This window comes from Aulonocara sp. 'chitande type north' Nkhata Bay, linkage group LG1 (genome assembly GCF_057382095.1).
Source record: "Aulonocara sp. 'chitande type north' Nkhata Bay isolate Kocher_YH1m ecotype deep benthic linkage group LG1, A_spYH_male_GT1.1, whole genome shotgun sequence".
NCBI lineage: Eukaryota > Metazoa > Chordata > Actinopteri > Cichliformes > Cichlidae > Aulonocara > Aulonocara sp. 'chitande type north' Nkhata Bay.
In genome coordinates this window covers 2,645,493-2,658,755 of record NC_141344.1, presented here as the reverse complement: position 1 = coordinate 2,658,755, position 13,263 = coordinate 2,645,493, and the positions used below count along the sequence as shown (strand labels likewise).

At 44.1% G+C, this 13,263-nt stretch overlaps 1 protein-coding gene across 1 annotated transcript; it reads right to left on the bottom strand.

Annotated features, from left to right (window-relative positions):
* Positions 1 to 5,196: 5,196 nt before the first annotated feature.
* LOC147338484 (uncharacterized) lies at positions 5,197 to 12,865 on the bottom strand. The gene is made up of 6 exons (XM_086291704.1): positions 12,758 to 12,865; positions 10,655 to 10,778; positions 10,440 to 10,500; positions 8,930 to 8,990; positions 7,354 to 7,428; positions 5,197 to 7,250 (listed from the first exon to the last, which is right to left on the bottom strand). The coding sequence occupies exons 2-6, from the start codon at positions 10,771 to 10,773 to the stop codon at positions 6,970 to 6,972; spliced, it is 597 nt and encodes a 198-aa protein (XP_086147830.1). The 5' UTR covers positions 10,774 to 10,778; positions 12,758 to 12,865; the 3' UTR covers positions 5,197 to 6,969.
* Between the last annotated feature and the right edge of the window lie 398 nt (positions 12,866 to 13,263).

Genomic DNA, 13,263 nt, shown 5'->3' with positions numbered 1-13,263 from the left:
ATTAAATAAACAGGAAGTGTCTGAGTGATTCTGGTAAAGACTTTTTCCATCCTGAGACTAGTTTGTTTATTTGACAAAGTTCAGCTGTTCATGGGTTAGTCCCGTTCCCCTGCTTTCTTTTATCTGAAAGGCGTTAACCTGAACATGGCTCGATATTCAAAAATTTATAACCAATAGTTATCATCATCATTATCAGCACACGTGGCCTCCTCTTTATCCTGAGGAGCCACATTTCTGTGTATGCCTGGGGCATAGCAGAGCTTATTTTTAAGGTCTATTCATCATCAGGATGCAGGGTTGTTTAATCAGCTGATGATGACATCACTCTGGCGTGATAGACCCGAAGCAGTCAGATGACTCGGTGAATAACTCTCAGTCTGATTCTCTCATCAGTTTTAGACATTCAGACTCTAAACGTGTGGACGGAAAGGAAGAACTCCCTTTTAACAGGAAGAAACCCCCAACAGAACTATGTGAAGGGAGGGGCAGCGATCTGCTGTGACAGGCTGGAGAATAGGGCTGTGTTTTGATTATCGATATATCGATTAAAATCGATTCTGGCTTGGATAACGTGATATCGATTCATTAAAATCCTGAATCGATTTTTTAATATAAATTTATTTTGCCTGAAACGCCAGAATCTCAGGTTAAACCTCACAAAATTTCAACAACCACCAAACAGCTGAAACAGTAAATGAGAGCAGGAACACGGATTCTGCACAGAGACGTAAACACAAAGCGCGGACCCGCCGACGCATCAGGATCAGTGAGATGTGATTTTCTCACCCGACGGCGCGGACACGGTCGGGGCTGAAAGCCGACAGCTCGCTGATTCTGATGTTTCGGCGGGTCCGCGCTTTGTGTTTACGCCCTTTTTGCACTGATTCTGAAGCTGCAGGTTTGATCTCTCTCCCAACAATATTGACTGAACCAGCAGCAAAAGAAGATCCAAACTACGCTTCACATAAACATCGTCATGAATTCACTCTGACTGTCGCTGTTTTGCTTCCACCAGGATAAAATCACACTTCATGCACAGCTCTCTCTCTCTCTCTCTGTACTTCAACAACAGTTTCCCGTCTAAAAATCTGTTTTCTGCATTAATCGCTTGCTTGTTACGCACAAGTCTACCGTAGTTTACAGGCTGTCGGCCGCTGTTTGTTTCCTTTTACTTACTTCTGACAAGAAAGCCTCATTTCTGCCGTTCAATACTGAACAAATTTAAACTTTTTTAAATTATGCAAAATTGCGAAACGCTGTGTCTGTAATCAAACGTCTGTAACTTTGCTCTGCTTCACGTCAGCAGCATCAGCTAATGTTCATAAGTTGATTAATGGTTTTCTTTCATTTTTGATCTACTGCAGAATATTTTTATAAAATCCAGGCCAGGAAAATCACCTTCATGTTTTTCTGTGTTTTATCCGCAGCTAGCCTCACTGTGATGCTCACACCTTTGATAAAGTCTCACAAGTGTCAGCTTCCTTTTTATAGATATAAAAATATGGAAATGTACTGATGCATGATCTGAATTATAATATTTCTGACTGTCTGAGGCAAAATTTCCCCGATTCAAATCGATTCGGGACCTTGTGAATCTGAATCGAATCGATTCTAGAAATCAGTGACGATTCTCAGCCCTACTGGAGAAAGTGAAGAGGGAGGAGAAGAAAACTGAAACTATGAGAGAGCGAGAGCAAAGATTGTGCTCTGCTGCGATGATACGATGGTTATTCAAGGCTTTGTATGTGAATAGAAAGATGTTAAAATGGCCGAGTTTATTTAATGCTGTCCGAGTCAGTGTGATTAGAAATCCTTTTTCTAAGGTTTATAAGTCAAATATAATAACATCAGTTTGTCTGAACTTAGAGGAAGAATATTAGGTTCATCCAGCCTTTATGTTTAAAAACATTCACTGTATTGCAATAAGCTTTTAAGATAAGATAAGATAAGATAAGATAGAACTTTATTAATCCCTCGGGTGGGTTCCTCTGGGAAATTCGACTTCCAAAAAAAGCACAGCAACGACCGAAGTTACAGTTACAGAATTGTTATATATATATATACACACACACACACACACACACACACACACACACACACACACACACACACACACACACACACACACACACACACACACATATATAAATACAGAAACAAATATAAATAAAATATACGAAGGGGATAAATAGAATAAATAGGAATAAAAAATAAAAATACAAGTGAATTGCACATTTCAAGTATTGAGTCTATTGCACTGTTGACTATTTACAAAAAGTATTGCACAAGGTATTGTACAGTGAGGTGAAGAGGCACTACAGCTTAGTTGTTCCCCCCTCCTTTGTCCTCCTGTCTCCCCTCCCTCTCCCCTCCAGAGAGGAGTTAAACAGTCTGATGGCGTGTGGGACAAAGGAGTTTTTCAGTCTGTTAGTTCTTGTCTTTGGGAGAAGCAACCTGTCACTGAACAGACTCTTCTGATTGTTTATGGCCGTGTGCAGAGGATGCCCAGCATTTTGGACATCTGCATTCAGATGTATAATAACTTGTAACTCCCACTATTAATCCATAGTTTAATATCCATAATTTAATGTCAGCCCACCCTTTGCAGCTATAACTGGAAGGCTTTCCCAGGGTTTAGGAGCGTTTATGGGAATCGTTGACCGTTCTTACAGGAGCACATTTGGGAGGTCACACTGATGTTGGACGAGAAGGCCTGACAATCTCCAATTAATCCCAAGGTGGGATGAAAAGGTGTTCTGTCAGTTTGAGGTCAAGACTCTGTTCAGACCGGTCAAGTTCTTCTACACCAGGGGTGCCCAATCCCGGTCCTCGAGAGCTACCGTCCTACAGCTTTTAGATGCATCCTTGTTCCCACACACCCGAATCAAATGAATGGCTTGTTATCAGGCCTTTGCCAAACACGATGGCATGCTGAAGAGTAGGGATGCATCTAAAAGCTGCAAGATAGTAGCTCTCGAGGACTGGGATTGGGCAGCCCTGTTCTACACCAAACTGGCTCATTCACGTCTTTTTGAACCTACCTTGTGTGCAATTGTGTTGGAACAGGAAGGGGTCATCTCCAAACTGTTCCCACAAAGTTGGGAACATGAAACAGTCTTGGTATGCTGAATTATTAACAGGGTATTAATCCCATAAATGTTTTCTAGGTCGGACCGAGGGGGGGAACATTTGCTGTCGTGCGGTCCACGTATGTGACTGCTGAATGTTGGCTGGTTGATAGGTGGGCAGGAATAGAACAGGGAGCGATAGCAGAGTTCAGCAGGGAGAAGCGGGAAAAAACTGCAAAATAAAAAAATAAAGAGAGTGGCTGCAGTGACACTTTTCATTATTTTTAATGCCCGGTGTGTTAGAACTTCACTCTCCTTGGCAGCTGGCTTACGGACCAACAACAACATGAGCAAGAGGGGCCCACAGACTGGTTGCAGCACATACTTTGTACACCGCCTCCATCTGACAGCAGAGCTCACTGCAGGCGACGGGCAGGAGTGGAGCCCACAGCAGAGGCGCTCGCTCCGCTCGACCATAAATTCTGAATTAGGAGTTCCCTTCTCTGGAACTAACTCCTGAGAAACAACCCATAACCCCACTCCACCAAAACACTCGGCACAATGAGGATAGACAAGTACCGTTGTCCTGGCAACCGCCAGATTCAGACACGTGCACCACCAGATGGAGAAGTGTGATTGGTCACAGATCTCCGCTGCGCTAGAGTCCAGTGGCGGCATGTTTACACCACTGCATCCCACATTTACAATGTGCTTGGTGATGTAAGGCTTGGATGTAGCTGGTCGCCATGGAAACCCATCCCATGAAGTTCTCTACGCGCTGTTCTTGAGCTAATCTGAAGGCCACGTGAAGTTTGGATGCAGAAAGTCTGCGACCTCTGTGCACTATGCTCCTCAGCATCCGCTGACCCCACACCGTGATTTTACGTGGCCTAGCACTTCATGGCGGGGTTATTGTTACTCCCAATCGCTTCCACTTTGATATAATCCCACTCACAGCGGAACGTGAAAGGTTTAGTAGTGAGGAAATATTTGGACTTGTTGCACAGGTGCAAACTGTCACGGTTTGTAGAAGCCGTGTGCATGCTGAGGTGCTTGATTTTATACACCTGTGGAAGTGACTGGAACACCCGAATTCAATGGTTTGGATGGGTGAGTGAATACTTCTCACAATATCGTGTATTTGTGATTTAAATAACTTTACCTTCTTATATAAAGCGCCTCGAGGTGAGTTGGTGCTATAAAAATAGTCGAATATGACAGGTTATTATCTCCATAGCAATGAAAAAAAAATGTGTTTGCTAATAATTTTACCAAAGAGAAGCATGTATGATGTAAACAGTGTCCGCCGCTGTGACATGTTAAACTCAGCGAAGACAGAAAACAGGACTCTGTTCTCCAGAAAATAGTCATAGCCGAACCCCACCCCAAAATCACCTCATTCATAACTGCTGTGCGTAACATGATGTCAGTCAGGAGGTGCGTTTCTTTTCTTCACCTCTGTGGTTGCAATACCAAAGTCTGTGTGTGAAGAAGACTCCTCGTTTCCACGGATACGTCCACTGGCAGCTGATGGACGTGGTAAACGTGCCTGCTGATAGTTTCACTGTTTTTAGTCATCAGCTGAACTCTTCTGATTAACTCTGACTCACACGATGTCAGGATCTGACGCACACACACACACACACACACACACACACACACACACACACATGTTTACCCTGTTTGTCTGTCACTGATTCGGCACTCTCACAGATCCCTGAACCTGGATCTGGACCTCAAACCTTTAAAGTTCTGTCCCTGACTGAGGCGCAGCCGTCTCACATCACACAGCTACAGGCTTTGCCATGGAGTCGTCAGCTTAAGCTGAGGGTGATGTGTCATCTGTGATAATTGTGGGACATCTGTGCAACTCTGTCAGACAAGTCCTACAAAAGCTCTGCAGGGCATCTCCACCTTACAAAAATGTCCCAAAGCTTCAGAAATTCCCTCCCTCCTTACAAAACTGTCCTCACTTCCTCTTTCATTTAAAACTTCCTGATAAAGTTCCCTGTTCTTCCACAGAAGCTTTGTGTTTGTGTGAAGTCTCAGACCTGATTGTGTCTTTACGAGGACCGGACAGATCGTCATCACAGAGCAGAAGCGTCTCAGAAGCGAAAACATGTCCAAACAAAGCCTCAGCTGTGATTTGGACGCCACTGCATCCTCTCCTGGTTTCACTGTGACTCTGCGTGACTTTCTAAATGCTGTAACTTCACTTACAGTCAGATGATAAAGCTCAGAAGAAATCACCTCCTGTCACCACGAGGATGGGGCCACGGTTTGATTACAGGAATATACAAACAGCACATGGTGAGAGAAGCTCAGCTTCAGTGTTTCACACCGATGTCACGATGTTGGACACGAGGCAGTGAAATCCGACATAAACATGTCGGCTTTGAGGGAAGATTTAATAAACGGAAGCAGCAAAATGTGACGTGTAAACTGATCTACTCTGGTTCCTTTCCTGTGTCTCAAACAGCAAGTCATGTGACCCACCGCCATGCTGCAGTTTATTCCCTCACTGAGACAATTGAGAGCTGTTACACTCCAGCAAGATCACTCAAACGCTGCTCAGTGGGAGTGGTGGCGCAAACAAAGACCCCATGAAGGTTTGGCCTGGTTGGAGGAGGACGGGCTCTCTCTGAGAACACTTCCTGTCAGTGGACTTGGACGGCCACAGCCACAAATTACAGGTTTGCCTCATCACAGCTGTTTAAAGTTTATTAATGCTTAGTTTGCATTATTAGGGGCGTGGCCTCTTTGACTGATAGGTGGATGGTGACACAGGTGGCCGTAGCTGCTAGCCAGGCTTCACCTGACCCTAAACTGGACCTCTGGACCATGTTTGTGCTGTTGGGGCATTTGTAATGACACTGGCGCCACCAGGCCCTCTGACCACCACCAGTAGGCAACGGGTGAAGTGTCTTGCCCAAGGACACAACGACCGAGACTGTCCAAGCCGGGGCTCGAACCGGCAACCTTCCGATTACAAGGCGAACTCCCAACTCTTGAGCCACGATCGCCCCACGATCATAGAAATGATCAATTCTGTCTCAAAAAGGGCAAAATGGTAATGGCGCTACCTTAATGTAGGTAAAGGTTTCACCTTATGGATCTACTTTGAAAACAACTCAACAACAATTCATTCATAAGACTTTCAAAAATTGTTTTCTATAACTTTATTTAAGGTTTCCGTCCTTCATCATCTTTCCTTTCATGTAGATGTGTTTTTGCTTTCTTTGCAGTTTTCTTGCAGGCCGTCACACTGTTTGTATATTATAAATTGTATGACTGTGTACGTGACAAATAAAAATTTGAATTTGAATTAAATACATAAATATATATTTGTAGTGGAATCTGCCCCAACGTCCTTCTAGAAACAACTCTCGCCACTTAGCATCTACTCTGAAACAGCCTCTGGCACTTTTTTGGCCAGTTATCTAAATTGTCTTTAATTTTAAGGCTCATTGGGACATAAAAATCAGGACATTTCCTTCGGGATTAATAAAGTATTTCTGATTCTGAAAAAATAAAAATGCTTGAAAACTCTGCTGAACCACAATAAAGATGAAAAATATTTTTCCCTCCATGGAAGAGAAACTTCCCTCCGTCTTTGCTGTTCCTGAATCGTGCTCCGTGTTTTTTTCTCTGAACTTGTGTTCAGATTCAGCGAGTCGCTGATGTCACTCCACGTGTGACACGTGTCTCCTTTTCATTAGAAATTCAACCTCACATCAAGACGCTGAAGCTGAGATGTTGACGCTGTGATGTCATGAGTGTTAGGGTTCCAGCACTCTGATTGGCAGATGTCGTTTTCAGGTTTTGGCGTTAATGATGCGTGCGGGAGGACCTGGCGTCCTTCGTTCTCTGTCTCTTCACACCGTCTCTCGTCCTTCATCCATCATCCCTCCATCTCTGCCGTCCTCTCGGGCAGCGGAGGTGAAGGCTCCTCCTCCTGTACCGGTATCTCCGCAGGTGTATGGACAGGTGGAGGTGAAGCACTGGAGCTCAGCTTCTTGCTGACTTGAGCATAAACCGAATCCCCGTCGTAGTTGCTAAAATCCTCCAGAGCGGCGTCATGTGCTCTGGCTGGCTTGTGATTGGCCGGCATTGCTGGTGATGATATGTCCGGGTTGGTGCCGTGTCCTCCGATGGCGTGGTAGATGTGCTCAGCGTTTTGATCTGTGAACAGACAGACGACAGTTAGGAACTAATGATCAGATCACGATGATCAATAAAAGTAGTTTCTGTGGTTTCTTCGTTCTCTCCCTTCAGAGAATAAAACCTTGGCTCTGTGGCGCCCCCAGGTGGCTCCTCCAGGGAGTGAACTGCACTGAGACTTCCTCTTCAGGACGTGACTCTGAACACACAAACACAGGCATCATGGGACATTCAGCAATCTGAGTTTCTTCACCGAGTTTCTTAATTTTTAAGTGTTCTCATTAAAAAATAATATCACGAGTTCATGAAAGCGATTCAGCCTGAAGCCAGAAAATCGAGCATGAGAGCAAACTAAAAGCATCTTGTTCTACACGAAAACTCCATTAAATATTCTTACTGAACCTGTTAATGAGCCTCATTTGTGCACATGTGGAATATTTCTTATTTACTTATATTTATTCATGTCATCTGTTTTATTCTTTAGTTTCAGGTACGATGGAGCTGTCGGGACTTTAGAGTCAGGACATCGGGAGCCGGAGAGACAGCGAGAGGTGAGGACATCATCTTTTTATTTATTTATTTTAAAAAGCACATTGATTAAATTCAAGTCGCTGTTATTTATTTAGCCCCAACAACACTTGCCTCAAAGTGTTTTATATTGTAATGTAAAGACCCAACAATATTACAACTATCAGATGAGCCCCTTTAAGCAAGCACTTGGTGACGGTGGGAAGGAAAAACTCCCTTTTAACAGGATTAAACCTCCAGCGAATTAGGGTCTGCAGCTGGCTGCTGCTCAACCCTGATTGGACAATTTGATCTACAGCAGCTTGGTGCTTCATGGCGACACGTTGAAATTTGCCACGCCACCAGGGGATCAGTGCAACGTCATACTTCCTGTTTCCTCCTACATTTGGACACTGATGAAATGATTTCTGCAGACCTCACGTTAAATCAGCTCCGCTGATAATCACGGAGCATCTCGTCCTTCCTGCTTCTGCGCACGAAAAATGAGACTACAGATGAAACGTGCCTCTCCTTTAAATGCAGAATAAATTTAAAAGATCCTTCAGCTCGAGGTCGAAAGCTTCTTTTTTGTGATTCTTTATTTTTCCTTTGGAAGAATAAAGTTATGTTAAAGGTGGGAATGCACACAGGAAGTCATTCATATTTTTTTTCTGAAACTATAAAACAGTCTTCCCAGCCTCATCATTCATTTGACCTCATGAATCGTATAATTTAAATGTCTTTAGTTAAAGTCTGCTGTCTGCCTGGTGGGACCTTGCTCAGTCTGTGGCGCCCCCAGGTGGCTCCTCCAGGGAGGGTCCCTAACAGGGTTAACTGTTAACTGACATGAATCGGCTCTCGCTGACGGTCAGTAGCTGTTAGCGCAGTAAATTCTGACTTATTTTCCTTGGTGGTCATCGTTTCCAGCACAGGAGGTATTCATTTCACCTCCGATCTTCAGGTTCAGGGCCATTACTCGTCTACCTCTGTGCACTCACGCGTAAAAGACATTTTTCTGCAAAGACTTTTATTTTCTGGAGGTGTTGTGAGCTCTTCCTCCACCCTGACTTCATTCCACATGCAGTTTGGTGCTGCTTATATAAAACTGAAGTAAACTCCGTCGCACGAACCTGAAAATGTGATGAAACTACTTCATTAAAACTTCATTTAGTATAGCTGAAAAGTCTGCTCACGTTTCTCGTCGTTCTGGATCTCGTTGATCGTTGGGTTTTCTCTCACTTCCTCCAGCTTCACCTGTCAATCAACACGACAGGTTAACTATGTCTGTGAAGGTTCTCAGTCATCCAGGTCATCGTAGTCAAAGGAGCTTGGAAAGAAAAGCGTCTGGACTTCTTTAAGTTGCTTGAAGACGTTTCACCTCTCATCCGAGAAGCTTCTTCAGTTCTAAGGTCAAATATTGGAGAGTCCCAGATTTAAACCCTGTGGGAGTGTCCCCCCCCAAGAGGGACAAAAGACCCCCTAATGATCCCCTACCTAGAAGAGCCACCTCCACGGGACAAGACTCGGCTGTCCATCTGCATCCAAAGGTCAAAGGTCAACCGTTCGAGGATGCCAATGTTCACATTTTGGACAGAGAGGACAGATGGTTTGAAAGAGGAGTGAAAGAAGCATCTATGTCCACTGTGAATGGCCATCTTTGAAAAGAGGGCGGGGCTTACGACACCAACTCTCTGCCATCTATAATCCAGTTTTGAGATGCTTCCCAGACGCCTTAACGCCCACTCACATCCTGGGCCATCTGACCTCAGGAAATCACATGATAGGGTGGGGCCAGGTTTCACAATGGCTCGTGTGATTAGGTAGAGGACCATTAGGGGGTCCATTGTCCCTCCTGGGGTGGACACTCCCACAGGGCTTAAATCTGGGGCTACGTCCACACTAATGCATATTAGTTTAAAAATGCATCGTTTTCTCTCTGTTTCGGCAAATACAGCGTTTTCAAAACGCTCTCAAAAACACATACATTTCAAAATGGTGCTTGGGCGTGGCAGTGTGGACGGCGAAAACAGAGACTTTCTAAAACGATGACGCATGTTAGTCATATGATGCAGTCATGTGACCAATTATACTAAGATAGCGGAGGGCATTATGCAGCAGTTGTTTTGTTTGACGGCCCTATTAAAGATTAATATCAGTCTGCACATCCTCCAGAGAGCTTTTCTTCAAATTCTGTAATTCTCTCTCGCTTTTGCAACTTTGTACTTTTGTGTTACTCGCAGCAACAACTCCACCTCATTGTTAGTCCATTTTAAAAACTCGCTGCTTTTCCTCGACATTTTGCCACAACGTTTCAAAGAGCCGGAAAGTAAATAAGCAGCAGACAGAAATGAGGCAGGTCGAATCTTCTTGCGTTTCACACATGCACAGGACTAGAACGTAAGTGTTTTCGGCTGTTTCAATGTGGACGCACAACTCTGTGAAAATGACTGAAAACGCTAGTGTGGACGCGGAGCGTTTTCAGACAAAAACGCCGTTTTCAAATCTATCCGGGCCAGTGTGGACGTAGCCTGGGACTCTCCACCATTTGACCCTAGAACTGAAGAAGCTTCTTGGATGAGATGTGAAACGTCTTCAAGCAACTTAAAGAAGTCCAGAAGCTTTCCTTTCTCAAGCTCCTTAGACTACAAGTTAAGCCACGCCCTGTCCCATCAGAGGTTTTAGGTCGTTAAACTCGTCTCTTACCACGCTGATGAGCGTTGACGGGGTTCTGTTCACTTCCAGATCCTGAAGCTCAAACGAATGTCTGAAAAACAACAAACAACAGCGTCAGATCAGGTTTTAATGATTCACTGATCATTTCAGATGTTACTGGATTGTTTAAGATTGACTCTGATAATCACGTTAAACTTTTCATTTTCATTCATTTCATCATTCTGTGATGTAGAAAGACTGCTGACCTGCCGCAGTCGCTGCAGAGACCCGTGAGGAAGATGGAGAGGATGAGGAGGAGGATGAAGAAGCTAACCACTCCTGATGGCAGGAGCCACAGCTCGATGGCGTCTGGTCCGGTTGCCATGATCCCTGAGAGGAGAGAAAACGCAGATGAGTGAGGACGACCTGGAGACTTTATGACCTCCAAGAAACTCACTTTGCATTTTAGTGTTTTGTAAAGAACTTTAATTAGCATCAGATGTAAATTATCCTCAGTTTCTCTGATCATTAACAGGTCTAACAATCAGCAGAGGTCAAAGGTCAGAAACTTTATTCTGACCTATTCTGAAACATAAATCCCACCTGATCTGTTTTCATATCAAAGGAATGCTTTAAATGCGCTCTTCAAACATAACTGAGCAAATATGAGCTCAAATTTACTGATATCATTGTGTGCTAAAGCCCTGAGTCATGAACGCACAAAGCAACACACTCGTGGATCAAACGTGACCCTGTGTGTGCTTTAAGGCCGGTCCGTCGTCGGGTGTGTACTCGTTCTTTCAGCTCAGCGGCGATTGAATCATCCTGACCAACTCCTGTTACACAAACAGTGAAGCAGATGCCGGAGGTGGGTCGCGGTGCGAGAACGCCATGTTCAGATTAGAAAAAACTGCATTTAGCGCAGTTATTTCACTGTAATAAAGGAAACGAGGCGCAAACAGCCAAGCTAACACGTATCCACCTCACTGATTATCACGCCACATCTCTTCTTTTAAATGTTGCAGTGACAAAACATCAGTTAAATGTTTCAACAGCTGGGGCTGTTTTTTATTCTGCGCAGGGGGAACTTCCTGTTGTCTCCAATGCCTGTCTCCAGAGCTGCGACTCAAATACGCAGACACATCGTAGTCCATCGAACTTGAGACTGAACTTAAAGTGAAGTAAGGCCACAGAGCAGGCGAACCATGAAGAGATTAGAATAAATGAATGAAAACAGGAAACATCATCACCATGTGCGATGATGATCAGAGCTGCGGTGAAAGGTTTGGGCGGGGCTGCTCTTTTTAAGATTTCTTCTCTTTTCTCAGTTGTTTGGAGACGGAGTTCCACGTATGAAGGAGACGACTGCCTTTCTGTTTATTTTCTTTTTGTTTTTGCAAAGAAAGCGAGCCTATAGCGTCCACAAAAGCGAGCCGCAGTCCCAGCAGGTCACCTGATCTCAAGGTCAGCCCACATCACCTGATGGCTCAGGCTTGTCCACATCCTGATGGGTGAGCAATTTAAGCTGCTTTATCCTGCCGGGCCACAGTTTCTGCACATTTGCAAGCCCCTTTGCCTTCCAGCGAAGCCTCCTCTGTTCTGTACGAGGAGGTGGTGCTGTCGCTCCACCCGCTCCATCTTTGTATGCACGAGCACGGTGAGGTCCCAGAAAAATGCCAAACAAGTCAAAAAAGAAAAAAAAGCCACGAAGAGGCGTAAAACAAGTAAAAGAGACATTAAGAGTCCATAAAGAGACCCTAAATAGTTCTGACAAAGTGCAAAACAGCAACATTGTATTGATAAAAGACAATGAAGTCACAACAGTTGGCCTCAAATTACCCCAAATTACAGTCCTTTGTTTCAGCCTGTAACTCATAGAACAGGGTGGGGTCTGCAGCTGGGGGCCCGCTGCCTCATCATCTGTCTCTGGTTTTCTGGTGTGAATACCAAACGATGCCAGTCTGTCTTTTAACCTGTTTCCTGGTCTTAAAAGTGCCACTATGAGAATATTTTTCACGTCAAACGTGAAAATCAAGAACACACTGATGCTGCTGCTATCACATAAGACAGCTCAGAAAAGTAACAGATAACAGAACCTCAGATGTGAAACTTGGTAAAATAGTTACTTTATGATATCTCTTGACACATTAATATTAGGATAATTAGTGTTTGCACATTAATTTCCTTTACAACTGACATTATGACTGTATGTCTGTGAATTAAAACACATCAACTTTCTCATCTACATTCATGTCAGTTGAATAACTGCAGGCAGCTCCAGAGTACGAGTGCAGCTCTGAGTGTTCCAACAGTTCAGTTTACTTTCTTAATGTATGAGCGCTAAAGTTTAAGAAGCAGTGTGGACGTACCTGTGTGCAGACAGCTGTGTGTTCAGGTTCAGTGGTGCTATGAGGGTTTGTTCCTGCTGCACGTTTACTCATTGACAGACTGAACAAACACTCTGCTGTGAGAGCTGCTTAAAGACACACTGCACAAACACTGCACAGGACTCCGGATTCCCCCACAGGAACTGAGACCTGCTTAGCTTAGCTAAGCACAAAGACTGCATGTGCACATATTCAAAATGTTGCAGTCTTTGCTTAAATCTAAAAATGTGTGATTATTAATGCTAACAAAAATCGGTAATTATTCAGAAATGTGCAGAAAGACTGCAGTTCCTCTAATATCCAACAGAGGCTTCAGCATGATCATAGTTTAATGGGCACTAAACCTACTGTGTGTATATTAATTTTAGGCAGAGTGCTGACAGTCATGGGGATTTATGTCAAAAACATTAGTCCACATTAATAATGAGGCTCTGACACATTTTAGACCCATCAGAGATCACTGTGAGTAACTAAAACTGGAACGTGGC